At 41.5% G+C, this 13,247-nt stretch overlaps 1 protein-coding gene across 8 annotated transcripts in view; it reads right to left on the bottom strand.

Moving 5' to 3' along the window:
• The window catches only part of NAXD (NAD(P)HX dehydratase), a 52,081-nt gene that overhangs the window by 6,734 nt on the left and 32,100 nt on the right, over positions 1-13,247 (bottom strand). For all 8 annotated transcript variants that reach the window (XM_021415262.1, XM_021415296.1, XM_021415288.1 and 5 more), the window contains 3 exons: positions 7,988-8,038; positions 7,801-7,905; positions 7,318-7,438 (listed from right to left, as the gene is read on the bottom strand). In XM_021415262.1, coding sequence (XP_021270937.1) covers positions 7,318-7,438; positions 7,801-7,905; positions 7,988-8,038 — 277 coding nt within the window. The remainder of the gene's footprint in view (positions 1-7,317; positions 7,439-7,800; positions 7,906-7,987; positions 8,039-13,247) is intronic.

Below are 13,247 nucleotides of genomic sequence, written 5' to 3'. Positions count from 1 at the left end.
TCCGCACAGAGATGCTGGAAAACAAATCCACGCAATAGCTTCAAAGAAGCAGAATTAGAGGAAATTCACTGAACGAGGGGGAAAGGTATAACGCCCGGCCAGTTCTCGCACGGAGGCTCCGTTCCCCAAAGAACATCTCAAAATAAAAGGATGATGAACACTACAACAGGCAGAGTGAAAAGGAATGAAAAAACCCCTCTGAACAACAGCCACCGCTGAGAGCTTTTAAAACAAAAGAAGGAATCCCACACCAGGGTTGTGACAGCCTGGCGTGCTGCCAAACCCGCAGAGGACGAAGTCTTCCAGATGCTTTTCCCAGCCTTCTCCTACGACAATAAAAACACACTGCTGCCTTCCCCACCCCTGCCGACCCAACACCCCAACTGAATGTCTGTGCCCCACTGCCGGCACAGAGCGGCTCTTCAGCCACCACGTGGGTGACCTCCTGATAGTGTTGCACCGAGCAGTGACAACTGGTGGCAACGCTACAAGAGCTCTATGAGATCAGAGCATCATAGAATGGTTTGGGTTGGAAGGGACTGTAAGAAGCTGCAACAATTTTTGGCTCAAAGATCATCTAGTTCCAACCCCCCTGCTGTACGCAGGGACAACTCCCTCTAGACCAGGTTGCTCAAAGCCCCATCCAGCCTGGATGGACATGAGTGGATGAGGTAAATAAGGCAGATAGTTCTGCACTCTGAAGAGATGAAGAATGAAAAATGATATTGTTACATCAGGATGAAGCATTTTTCAGTCTACCACCCAGTGAGGCTAGTGATGAACACCGTAAATGAGAAGGTCTAGGAAATGAGTTTCGTCTAATTCACGGAACCATAGAATCACAGGATTGTTTGAGTTGGAGGGGACCCCTAAAAGGCCCTTTAGTCCAACCCCCCTGCAATGAACAGGGATGCCTACAGCTGGATCAGGGTGCTCACAGCCTTGTCCAGCACAACCCTGAGTGTCTCCAGGAACCGAGCATCCACCACCCACCTCTCTGGAAGAGCTGAGCAGATCAAGATGACTGAATGTTGAAAAACAGGGAAACTGTAAAGAATGGAATCACCACAGTGTGTCAATGTTGAGAAATGGCAACTGGGGCCACTTAAGGTCACGCAGTTTGACATCAGTTCCAGCCCAAATAATGGAGAGATTCATCTACAGTCCAACCAAGACAGAGGCAGAAACAGGCAGTGGGTGCCAGTCACACTGCCTGCTGGAGCAAGGTGTCCCATTCTGTTTTTTAATAGTTCCTGGCAACCAGATCTGATGTCATTATTTCACAGGGTGATGAACTGAAAAACTAACTCAGTATAATTAATAGGCAGACTTTTAATGAAAACCAATTTATGCCGAGCAATCTTCTGAAACACAATCAACCTGACTCCCTACCTCTCCATGTAGCATACACAGACTGTAGTAAAAAGCTAGCTGAAATAGAAATGCTGTAACTGAAGAAATTACTGAATGAAATACGGCAAGAAAGATCTACTAGAATCAGAACAACCACAGCCCTGTTTCAACAATTTCAACGCTATTTCAGCAATTAAACAGCACATCAACATTGCCAGAGCTGTATGCAGCAAATACAGCACCTTGGCACACAGAGTCATGCAGGTTTCTTGCTTACATAAGTCCATTAAAACAGTTTGTACTGAGACATTAGTACAACAAGAAGAAAAAATGAAGGCTGTCACACTGACAGAATATTGGAAAGTAGAAATTCACAAGTTTTGTATGTAAAACAATTCAATATTGAGCTCCAGATTTCCTGGATAACTATGGGCAAGTTACTTAGTGGCTCTATGCCTAACATATATCAGCCCATAGAATAAGTTACCATCAGTCCCTTTTCAGCATGCCTTGAAGATAAGATAAACATTAGCACTTGGGGAAGCATTCAGACCATGGCCTCATGCTAACCTATGTCACTGCCAGCAAGCTTTGAGCCCAAGGAGCTCCCAGCCCATACTGTGCTGGCGGATCAAAACCCAAAAGCATGACGCATATATTGCTATTCTATATTTAATTAAAAACCAAACCAAACAAATGAACATACAAAAGCCCAGCCTGTGATGTAAATGACAATAGCTGTCATCTCAGTTAAAAAAAATAAATTTAGTAGCTTTGCTGATATCAAGTACTGTGAGTTGACTGGGAGGCATGAATTTTGCTATAGCTATCTATACACAGGCAGCTCAGCTTCTAACACTAGCTTCTAAACATGCTGCAGTTAGAAAACCAAAGGCCCATACTGTGTAAGAAGTAACATATGTCTACAATATTCTTAGCTCACAATATTCACAGTAGTGGGAAAAATGAAAAAAAAAGCAGGGATGTGATTTTTGATGTTTTTATTTCGAACTCAGACTGTGAATAAAGGAAAGCTAGTTAAGGCTAAACATGTATTGCTGCTGATGACAAAGAAGGCTGAAGCACTTATGTGAAGCACCGCATTTACTGAGGCTGCAGACCGGAGACTGATGTTTTATCCTTGAATAATGGACATCCTGAACAAGTCTTCTGCGCTTGCTTTCCCTTTACAATGCAGCAGAATTATACTCATCCTACTCATCCCAAAGTACTTAAGGATCTACATTCTGACTTCTGATGTGACCCAGCTGGATTGGGTCAGCTAACGTCAGCTACCTCTCAGAACAACAAATAGTCTCATTTAATTGAAAGGTAAAACATTTCCACTTTCTATGCAAAATGATGTAATGTCAAGAACCATTTTGTTCAGTCAAATGTAAGATTCGTGTTTAGACTGTTATCAGGTCTTAGTAAAATCTTTTACCAACACACATCTCTGACCTCGCAGATATTCATACTAACAAGAAACATGTCTTTATCCTTTTGCAAGTCAGTTCACAAAGCAACATAGCTGGGGACTGTAGACACTCAGAACATGTCCCAGACTGCATACAGACAGGGAAACCAACGCTAATGACCTGGGCTGGAGAAATCACAGAATGGCTTAGGTTGGAAGGGAGCTCAGAGCCCACCCAGCCCCACTTCCTGCTGTGGGCAGGGCTGCCCCCACCAGCTCAGGCTGCCCAGGGCCGCATCCAACCTGGCCTTGAGCGCCTCCAGGGATGGGGCACCCACAGCATCTCCACAACCTGTGCCTCACTGCCCTCTGAGTAAAATATTTCTTCCTAACATCTATCCTAAATCTCCCTTCTTTTAGCTTAAAGCCATTCCCCCTTATTCTATCACTATCAGACCGCGCAAAAGTTTGTCCCCCTCCTGCTTTAAGATGCCTTAAGTGACTCAACTGATGTGGAAAAATGTAAGTTGGCTTTTACATAAAGGGTGCTTATACTTTTACATTCACTTATCACACTTCTAAAACTTAGCTAGGTCCTTGAGTGTGAGATATTAGGTAATATAGGTAATGTAAGTTAAAAGAAAACAAACTGAATTTTGTATTTCTTTCCTTGGATGGGTGCAGGAGCCAGGGGCTGGATGTTATAACAGATGAGTAGTGCCAGGGAGACAACAAGCTGGGCTGCACATGTAGTAGATGACAGAGCGGGACAGTGGATGGTAACCAAGAGCTCTCTGTTTCTCCTGAACTGCAGAAGCAGGAGTGGAGTTCAAGGCAGTGCCTTCCAGTTACAATCTAGGCAGAATCTACTGGGCAGCTGGATACCATAAGAGCTTCTAGCTAAGCGAGCCAGGGACTGACAGGCACTGAATAGCTTCTTTTCTAGCCATGTAGGGAATAAATGGCAGAAACACTTAGGGCAAGAGCTGTTTGTTACCCTATATTCAGTAATCCTTACTCCCTTTCACATGCTATGCTTTTCTTGTCCATGCAGTTGGGCAACAGGAGAGAACAAAGTGTTGCTATTGGCTCCAGGTAGAAGAAGACAGAGGCAGAAACTGGCTGGTTACCATGAGCTATGCTTCTGGAAGGGAGGAGAGGACAAACACAAGTGCTGGCAAAAGTATAGGAAAAACTCATCATAGCATTTAAAAAAAAAAAAAACAACCCTAAAAACCCAAAACAATCAACAAAATCAATTCTCTACTTCAAGGACCTAGCCAAATTTTAAGCTTGCTAGGAACTAAGATGGGTATAACCACACTTTATAATTGACCAGTTCTCCAATGAATAGTAAAAAGAAAGCCTTAGAGAGCTGTGCCATAGTGAATAAAAGCTGACTTACCTTTTCCCCATAGGCTGAGTACTCATTCCTACCCTGGTCAGTGATGGCACTGATATCACCTACCAAGAGCATGGTGAAGCTCATCTTTGTAGAGCAGGGAATCAACAAGTGTAGACCACGCTATAATGTGAAATTGCAAAAGGAAAGAGAAAAAGAGTATATAAAACTTAATTTAAAATCTTGCTGATTAGGTTTACAGGGCAGTTGGCAGCTCATAACTGAAACTGAAATGTTTTAGGAGAGCCTCATTCGTAGTGGAGGATTGTTACTGATTTCACAGAGGTCATTTATGTGATTCAGTTCTGATTTTAAGGCTACAAAGAACCACTTGAATCATCTGGTGTGATTTGTAAAAAACAACCTCAAAGGTGTCGTGACATTTTACAGTTTAGGAATCTATCAGCACTCTTGATATGTTATTCTCAGAGCTAATTTCCTTGACTCTTAATAAAAATCTGCCTGACTTGTGACGTGAGTTGTTCAAACTTCAGCTTCCAATCAGAGCTTATCATATCGGTTTGTTTTGATTACAGAGTTATCTGCTAACAGCAATCCTTAACCACCAACACCTGTACTTCCAGCTCACTATCAAAGCACTTCATAACCTTTTTGGTTTTAAGCTAACAAAAGTAAACCGTCACCTGAATTTCCTACAGACACATGAATAAAAGCATAGTGAAAATAACCACTACAATCAGTCCTAAGCTAAAAAAGTATTCACCAAGCCACTGTTTTCCCTGCTGCAAAGCCCTGTATCCTCAAAAGGCGTTCTTTCCACACCAGCCAAGCACTGCACATCACAGCTACATAGCTAAGTTCGCAATTTCTACTCTTTCTGGAGAGCAGTGAGACTTAATTCTTCAGAAAGTAATGCGTGCGTTACCTGCCTAAAGGAGGAAGTTTAAAAGTGATGCTGGACACCAGAGTATCGGTGTGCTAGGCACAGGAGCTCAAGCAGGAAAGGCCTAAAAACAGATAAGGTTAAAACACGATAGATAGATGATGATATGAAAAAAAAAAGGCAAAAGGAGGACACAGATGCTTTCATATTTGGTTGTGCTCAGAGGACACTGGCCTGATCCAGTGATCTGCATTTCCCTCACACTGCAATCACCACGTATGTTGTCTCAGCTGAAAAATAATGACATCAGATCAAAAGAACAGGCAGATGAAAAAAAGCAGTAAGTTAAGAATGGAAAACCTGGGAGAGAATTCAAGGCCAGCGACACAACAGCGTGCTCCGTGCTGCATTGGAGGAGCCTTTCAGAAATTGATCAACTGTAATTCTCAGACCCAAAGAACATTATTGTTAAAAGGAAGCTGAAGTCTTTTCTGCAAAAGCTTTTTACCAGCAACACAAACCCTAAAAACAGTGTTTGTAGTAGACACTGTAATCTGTATTAAACTTGACAGCTGCTTTCTCATGGCTCAGTAATGCTACCTGTAATGTCAGTAATTCAGGAGAGAGAAAGCCATCAATCATGTAACCAATGTAAGAACATGAAAACGGCCTATAGCTATATAAAACAAGTGCTACAAAGGCACAGAATTGTTTTTATTTCAAATTAAAAAGCTGCTTAGCCAAGAGAAAAAAATCACAACGTGAGACAAAGGAAAAGGTGGGAAAAAAAAACAACAGTGAAAGCCCCAAAAACACGTGAGACAGACACCAGATTTGTGCCATGCCTGACCATTCAAAATTGAAATTGCAATGACTTTTGGTTGCTTCCTCCCTTGTTTGAACCTTGCGTGGCATGAGACAACAGATACTGAGTGTGTCCTCTCTCCAGTGAGCAGTGAGAGTACGTTTATCTCAAGAAGAGCAACTCAAAAGAGCAGAGATACACGAGGTAACGTGCTCAGTCTAAAGCGTCACCCAGTTTTCCCAACATTCATCACAAAAGCAACAAGCCTGCACAAAAATAACATGGTTGATAGAAAGACCACAGAAGGAAGATTTGCTACAGTACTCTGCAGGTCTCTAGCTGACAAAAACTGGAGCCAGGGTATTTTTTCCTCTGGCATGGATCATTATCCCTTATGCATGGACTGACTGTCCAAGGTTGCAAATCAAGTCTGTCGTTGGTACCAATATGACGGCAGACTTTATGCAAGGCAATTTGGGTGCTGCATGACCCAAAGTCCTTCACCACACAGGCATAACTGCATCGTTTCCAGACTCGGCTTGCTTTGCAGCCTGCTACAGTATCAGTACTAATGGGGCTATGTGGAAGGTGGCTCTGCACAAACCAACTGCGGTACTTCGTGTATTTTTTGTTATAGAAGATTCCCATGGCTCCTAATAGTGAAAAAGGATATGCAAAAAGATTCTGAAAACACAAATATTTATGAGAGATTAGCATTTCAAGTAATTACAGGCAGAGCTGCTGCTTGTTATTTATGTGAAATAATGCCTTGTAGTCAAAATGGGATGAAGACGCTCATAAATTAATTTTATACTTATCACAGCAAGCGATCTTAACATCAGACAAGCAGCTAATTTTATTACATATACTTTAACCATATTAGTAAGTGACTGTTTTAAAAAGATGTAATGGCAATCTAGAGCTAAATTAAAAAAAAGTTGTCAGGGCTAACGTGTAAGTCATATAGGTACACACTAATCTACAACGCCATGGTGGACAAGAACAAGCATGAACCTCAAAACATCATCTCTTTTCAGACACGTCAACATATGCTGTAATGACAGCATTATTCTGCATGAATTTAGCAATGACATCTGAACTTAGATAATCTCAGTGAAGGGCTTTTAAGCAGCTTACAAAAATAAAGAATGGGGGGTTGGAACTTGATGATCCTCGGGGTCCCTTCCAACCCAAGCCATTCTATGATCCTATGATCCCATGAATGAGTTTCTTAATATGCATTTAATGTAAGACATACGTTACAGCCATTTAAATTCAAAACAAAATCAGCAACTTTTTTCAGCAAGTAAATTGCCCTCTTTTAAAATACCAGCTTACGTAAGGCACCTAAAGGTGATCTGCAAAGACAGCCTTTCTTCTCCCTTCTCAATCGTCAGGAGAACACAGTCAACCAGTTACTATACAGTCCAACCACTGGACTTCAACTGAAAACAAACAACAAAATCACACTGCTAAGAGCAAAAGGTTTCACTTACCTTTCTCTCCATCTGAAATAAGATCTCGTTCTCCCTTTTGAACAACTGTCAAATTCCCCAAGGCTTGGCTGAGTCTTAAAACACATCCATGATGATCACTACTGTCTACGGGGTCTCTAAGCTATAACACAAGAATTCCATACACAGTACGTATTTTATTACTAGAACAGAACATTCTAACACATGCTTCTTCAGCATGAGTGGGGAAAAGAAAAAGCATAATCATCAGTCTTTTCAGGTATTTGTATCCTATACCCACACAGTGCCAAAAATACCTAAGAAAAGGTCTTCCATAAAGGAGAGCTCTGTTTAAGAATATGCACCGCTGAGGCAATTATGCCCTAAAATAAAAACCCAGGCAATGCTTATCTTGCATATAAGAAGCAGCACATAATGTTTAGCCCAGTAATAGGGTGTTTATTTTTAAAGATTACAAGACTAAACTTGCGTGTTCTTAAGTATCAAGAAAGGAAAATAGCTCACCATGGCTTCATACAGTCTACTAAACTCCATATAGTTTGGAGTAAGAATAGCTCGCTGGTACCCTTGAATCAGAGAAGGCTGCTGGGAAATAAGCCACAGTCCATCCTGCAAGAAACAGCAAGAAAAACATTTTTTCTGAATAGATTCTTACATGTCAAGCCACTGAATGAATCAAAAATATACTTACAGCATCAATAATGATAGGAATTCCTTTCAGTTTTGATTTTTCTATAATAGCCTGCAAAAAAATGCAGATAACTTTAAGACACTTGCAAATTTAAAACTTCCAACATGCAAAATAAATTCTACGTTTTCTTTCTGTCTAAAAGGTAGGTGCTGTACTATAAATCTGGTCATATAACATGCTCTTTCACAGTAAAGTAAACTCTGTTACGTTCTTCAAAGTAGAACAAGACATTTTCATATCCACTGGTAGTTTTACAGTGGCATTGATCCCTCCCTAGTTCAAGCAGTGACAAGAGGGTTTCTACACACAATTGACACGGTGGTGCTGATAAGGAAACAAGAAAACAATGCCTAACTCACTCTCCTGATGTAGGAGACTTGCGATGCCAACTAAGTCACATACAGGAAACGTACATCTCCAAATAACAAACAAGAGAAAAATCCAAACGAGTAATGTCAATTAATGAATTTCCAGGGTATTGCATGTACCTCTGTTCTTGCGGTCAAAATAAGCACAGCCCACATTGCTTCCTGTAAATTATTAATGATGGAATATACATATCCTCATTCATTCCTACACGATTCTATTTTTTCCAGTTTCAGTAGCAACGTTTCCCTTCTGTTTTTAAAAGGATGACCAGAATATAGCAGTGTGCTTCAACCCAACATTACTTTTGTTTGTTTGGGTACTGTTTTCATATTGTAAGCGTGAGACTGAAACATGACCCACTGCAACAAGCCTGAGGGCTTCTCTCAATACACAGCTGCAGCTACATTAGAAGCCACTACAGAATACAAACCTCTTCATCACATGTACACACTTGCACAGGTCTCAGCTTGGGGTACCTTTCACAGTCCACCCTTCCTGGGACTCCAGGGGAATGCCACAGGACCTCTTTTATATTCAGCTACTTACATAACTTTGAAGAGCAAATTTCACACAACTCAGACCATTCAGCTACTACAAAAGTATTCAAATTTACAAATAAGTATATTCAGCAGCTGTGTGAGGATGGAATCTTAGAACATAGCTAGCTGTGGCATATTGCACACTAGGTAGCTTTTCTTTCAAAGATTTTAAGAAACTTAAGAGAGATGGAATCACTTCTTTATGTTACGTTATCCCACTGATTGGAAAAGGGTGAACATAACTCCCATTTTCAAGAAGGGGAAAAAAAGAAGATCCAGGGAACTACAGGCCAGCCCATCTCATCCCTGTGCTTGGCAAGATCATGGAGCAGATCCTCCTGATGGCCCTACTAAGGCACATGGAAAATAAAGATGAGGTGATTGGTTCCACCAACATGGCTTCACCAAGGGCAAATAGTGCCTGACAAACTTGGTGGCTTTTTACGATAGAGTTACAGCATCAGTAGAGCAACTGACATCATCTACCCGGACTTGTGCAAAGTGTTTGACACTGTCCCGCATGACATCCCTGTCATCAAATTGGAGAAAAATGGATTTGGTGGATGGAGCACTCACTGGATAAGGAATTGGCTGGATGGTCACACTTAGAGTTGTGGCCAATGGCTCAATGTCCACATGGAGGCCAGTGATGAGCAGCATTCCTCAGGGATCAGTGCTGGGACTGACATTATTTAGTATCTTTGTAAGGAACGTGGACAGTGAGATTGAGTGCACCCTCAGCAAGTTTGCAGATGACACCAAGTTGAGTGGTGCAGTTGACACACTGGAGGGAAGAGATGCTCTACTCTGCTCTCATGAGACCCCACCTGGAGTATTGCATCCAACTCTGGGGCCCCCACAAGATGGGCTCCACAGGAATGGAGTTGCTGGAGAGGGTTCAGAGGAGGGCCACGAAGATGATCAGAGGGCATGTCCTATGAGGACAGGCTGAGAGAGCTGGGGCTCTTCAGCCTGGAGAAGAGAAGGCTCTGAGGAGACCTTATAGAGGCCTTCCAGTACCTGAAGGGGGCCTACAGGAAAGCTGCGAAGGGACTTTTTGTAAGAGCAGGTATTGACAGGCCAAGCGGAAATGATTTTAAATTGGAAGAGGGTAGATTTAGACTAGATATCAGGAAGAAATTCTTTACTGTGAGGGTGGTGAGACACTGAAACATGTTGCCCAGAGAGCTGGGGACACCTGCTCCCTGTAGGCATTCAAGGCCAGGCTGCATGGGGCTGTGAGCAACCTGGTCTAGAGGGAGGTGTCCCTGCCTATAGCAGGGGGGTTGGAACTTAAAGGTCCCTCCCAACCCAAACCATTCTATGATTCTATGATTCTTCATTCATTAAAATTATTCTACACAGATGTGCACATTTCTTTCATAGAAACTACTGCTTTATGTCTGTTGTTTTAAGTTAACAATTACATTTAATTTGACTCAGTGGTTACAATAAGACAAGGCTGCGGATCTAGCACCTAGGTTTATATTTTCTTCTGTATAAATGAATGTTACATATCCAGAAGTTGAATTATTTTGAACTTTACTAGGCTCTTCTTGCTAGATACCATATAGCACTGAACTCTAGAGGTTAACAAGATATTGTGTAAGAAAGAACATCCCCCAGAATTTTTGATGATATGAATACCATTCACTGCAAGCTCGTTTTATAACTGATTTTAATTAGGAAGAATATTTCTGTTCATTAGCAGCTTCCTCAAATTCCTTCAGCACACTTTAAATGATTAGTGTCCCACTTCTAATTAAGATGAATCCTCAGTTTATTCTGGTATGCCAGTTTCAGTACACCAATTTTCATGACACTTCATTTTTTAGAATAGAATTAAGATTTCCCCTAACCAAGTCTGATGCAAGACATCACATCTCAGAAGTCAATATCTTTTCAAACAATTCTTTTAACTTTATTTTCATTAATGCAGTGGATTAATTTTGCCAAAGTGTTTTCTGTTTCAGAAACAATTAAGGTTTGGCTGCTGCTGTTATTGTCTGGCCCCTTGACTGCTAGTTAGAATTTCTCTCTACAACCGGCTAAATCAATGAATTCTGAAGATCCACTGTTCACCCCAAGAACTTACACTTAAATTAAAAAAAAAAAAGGTTGAAGTTACAAGCATAGGAGGATATGTACAGGTAAATAGCTTCTGGAAGGCTAGGTCACTGGTACACTTTAGAGAAATAAGACGTTTCTTCCTAATAACATTTTGAACTCCCATTTCTCTAACATGCTCTCCACAATCTAAGTGAGGTGTTTGACCTCTGCTCTGAAGAAAAATTTCATCTTGTTAAGTAAAATCTACTGGCCAAGCAACTTTTGTTGTGTACTGAGTCTCTGAGGTATCAATTTCTAATCTAACATTGAAGCGATCTTTGTTTTCTCTTTATCCCTTTATAAAACAATCAGGGGATACAAAGTCCATTCCCTTATTTAGAAAGCTTTTTTTAATTCCAAAAACAAAAATCCAAAAGTAATTATTTCCCTTTCCTCCTGTTCTTTAAACCCAGACAGAAGCTGCATGTTGACAGACATGGAACCTCACAGAGGAAGTTGTGGGGAGAGAAGGGATAATGTGGTAACCATAAAAATCAGAGATAAGGGAGCCCTCATAACATAACCACCTCTTGAAGGGCAGAACATTCACTGGGGAACCTCTGCTTCTCAATGATTGTGGACAGAACTCATCTCACCTGCTGGCATTTAAAGGTCAGAAGGCTCAGTACAAGAGTGCATCTGGCTTAGGCGCTGCATTTGAGGGGGGGATGGACAGACGCATCTGTCCCTCCGCAGTTCTCACAGAGGGAGCAGAGAAAACTTACTGCTGTATTTTCAGACATCAAGAATTAGGTGAGGTGACCCCCACCCCTCCCTTTTAAACACTCTACTACTGCAAATACATTATTTCACATCAAAATCTATTTAATGCTTTCTAGTAGGAATCTTTGTAAGAGTGAGAACTAGCTGTTCACTTCTCTCCCAAGTAGCAATCATTTATATGCGAAAGGACTTAGAATACTGCTAATTAAAACTACTAAGCAATTTTGCTAATAAAACACCCCAAATCTGAATTTAAAGTAGGCTTCCACACAATTAAACAGCAACACATAACAGGTATCAATGACGAAAGCAAGACATCGCCTTTTGAAAGGACCTGAGATTCATACACCTCCTGAAGGTGCTATAAGGGACAACCTCCCACACAGTTATCACTTGTTAGTGGCAAGAAATACCCGACTTTTAGGATTGCCCAAAATAGTGTCTTTTGACTGGTCTTTGACTGCAATTTTTAGTGGAGGTCCTTAAGGGAAGGGAAGGGAACCAGAGGGGTAAAATTAACCTGAATCTACTCCCACTCTACTCCTGAAACACACTAATCCCTGAAAAATCTTTCTTCTGTGACTGGCCATCTGGGACTTGTATGCCAGCAACCTACTCAGTAGGAACTGAGAAACAAATTGTTCCACACTAGGAGCTAATACTCTATCTGGATAAAGGTAAACCTTTGCTGTAATTGGGAAAATTTACAGAGTGAGGGCAAAGAATTTCCGTGTTTATTCCCTGAAATGCAATGCATTAATTTTAGTAGAAATCTCTGTTCTCTGTCCCAGCTTTCAAATGGCAATTATAAAATAGATTCCCAAAGGCAAATTCCAATCCTTTGTCAAAAAGCAAAACAAAACCCACTGAAAACCAGAACCACAAATACATGAAATCAGAATCATCCAGGCTGTAAAGAACCTGAAGATGAAGAAGCTTGGAGAAACAAATGGGCAGGCTACTACTGCAAGAAGGTAAAATAATGCACAGAAACCCCAAACCATTAAGTGATTTATCCAGCCTACAGTCTGTGACCTTGCCATGAAAGACGATGGCCACCAATGCCACAGTAACAGAGACATGCAGGACTCTTGCAAAGTTTCACCATTCTGATGGAAAAAAGGGAGCGCGCTGATATGAACCAGTGTAAGACACTGGCTGCAAGAAGCAAGAACTAGGAGGGGAAGAGGGGAAACATTTCAGAGAGAAATAAATTGCTGTGGAATTCCCAGGTACAATCGAAGCGTCAGTCAGCCAAGGAAGTCTTCACAGAGCATATGGCATGAATCCTAAGGCACAAGGGGCAGACACCAGGCAGCACGCTTCAACTGAACATCCACAGCTTCTTACAGTCAGTCAGGACTCCTTCCATCGAGCCCATGGACCAGCAATATCACACGTACCCTATTTACTCTGCCTGTGTTTAGCAGCGTACAACCTGGCCCTCCATGGCATCTCTGAAAAGACCATTACATACAGTTTCGCCCACATCTGACTTAAGCGTACTTTTCAGCTTTTTT

Source organism: Numida meleagris, chromosome 1 (assembly GCF_002078875.1).
Source record: "Numida meleagris isolate 19003 breed g44 Domestic line chromosome 1, NumMel1.0, whole genome shotgun sequence".
NCBI lineage: Eukaryota > Metazoa > Chordata > Aves > Galliformes > Numididae > Numida > Numida meleagris.
The sequence above is the reverse complement of the archived record's forward strand: the minus strand, read 5'-3'. Positions and strand labels throughout refer to the sequence as shown.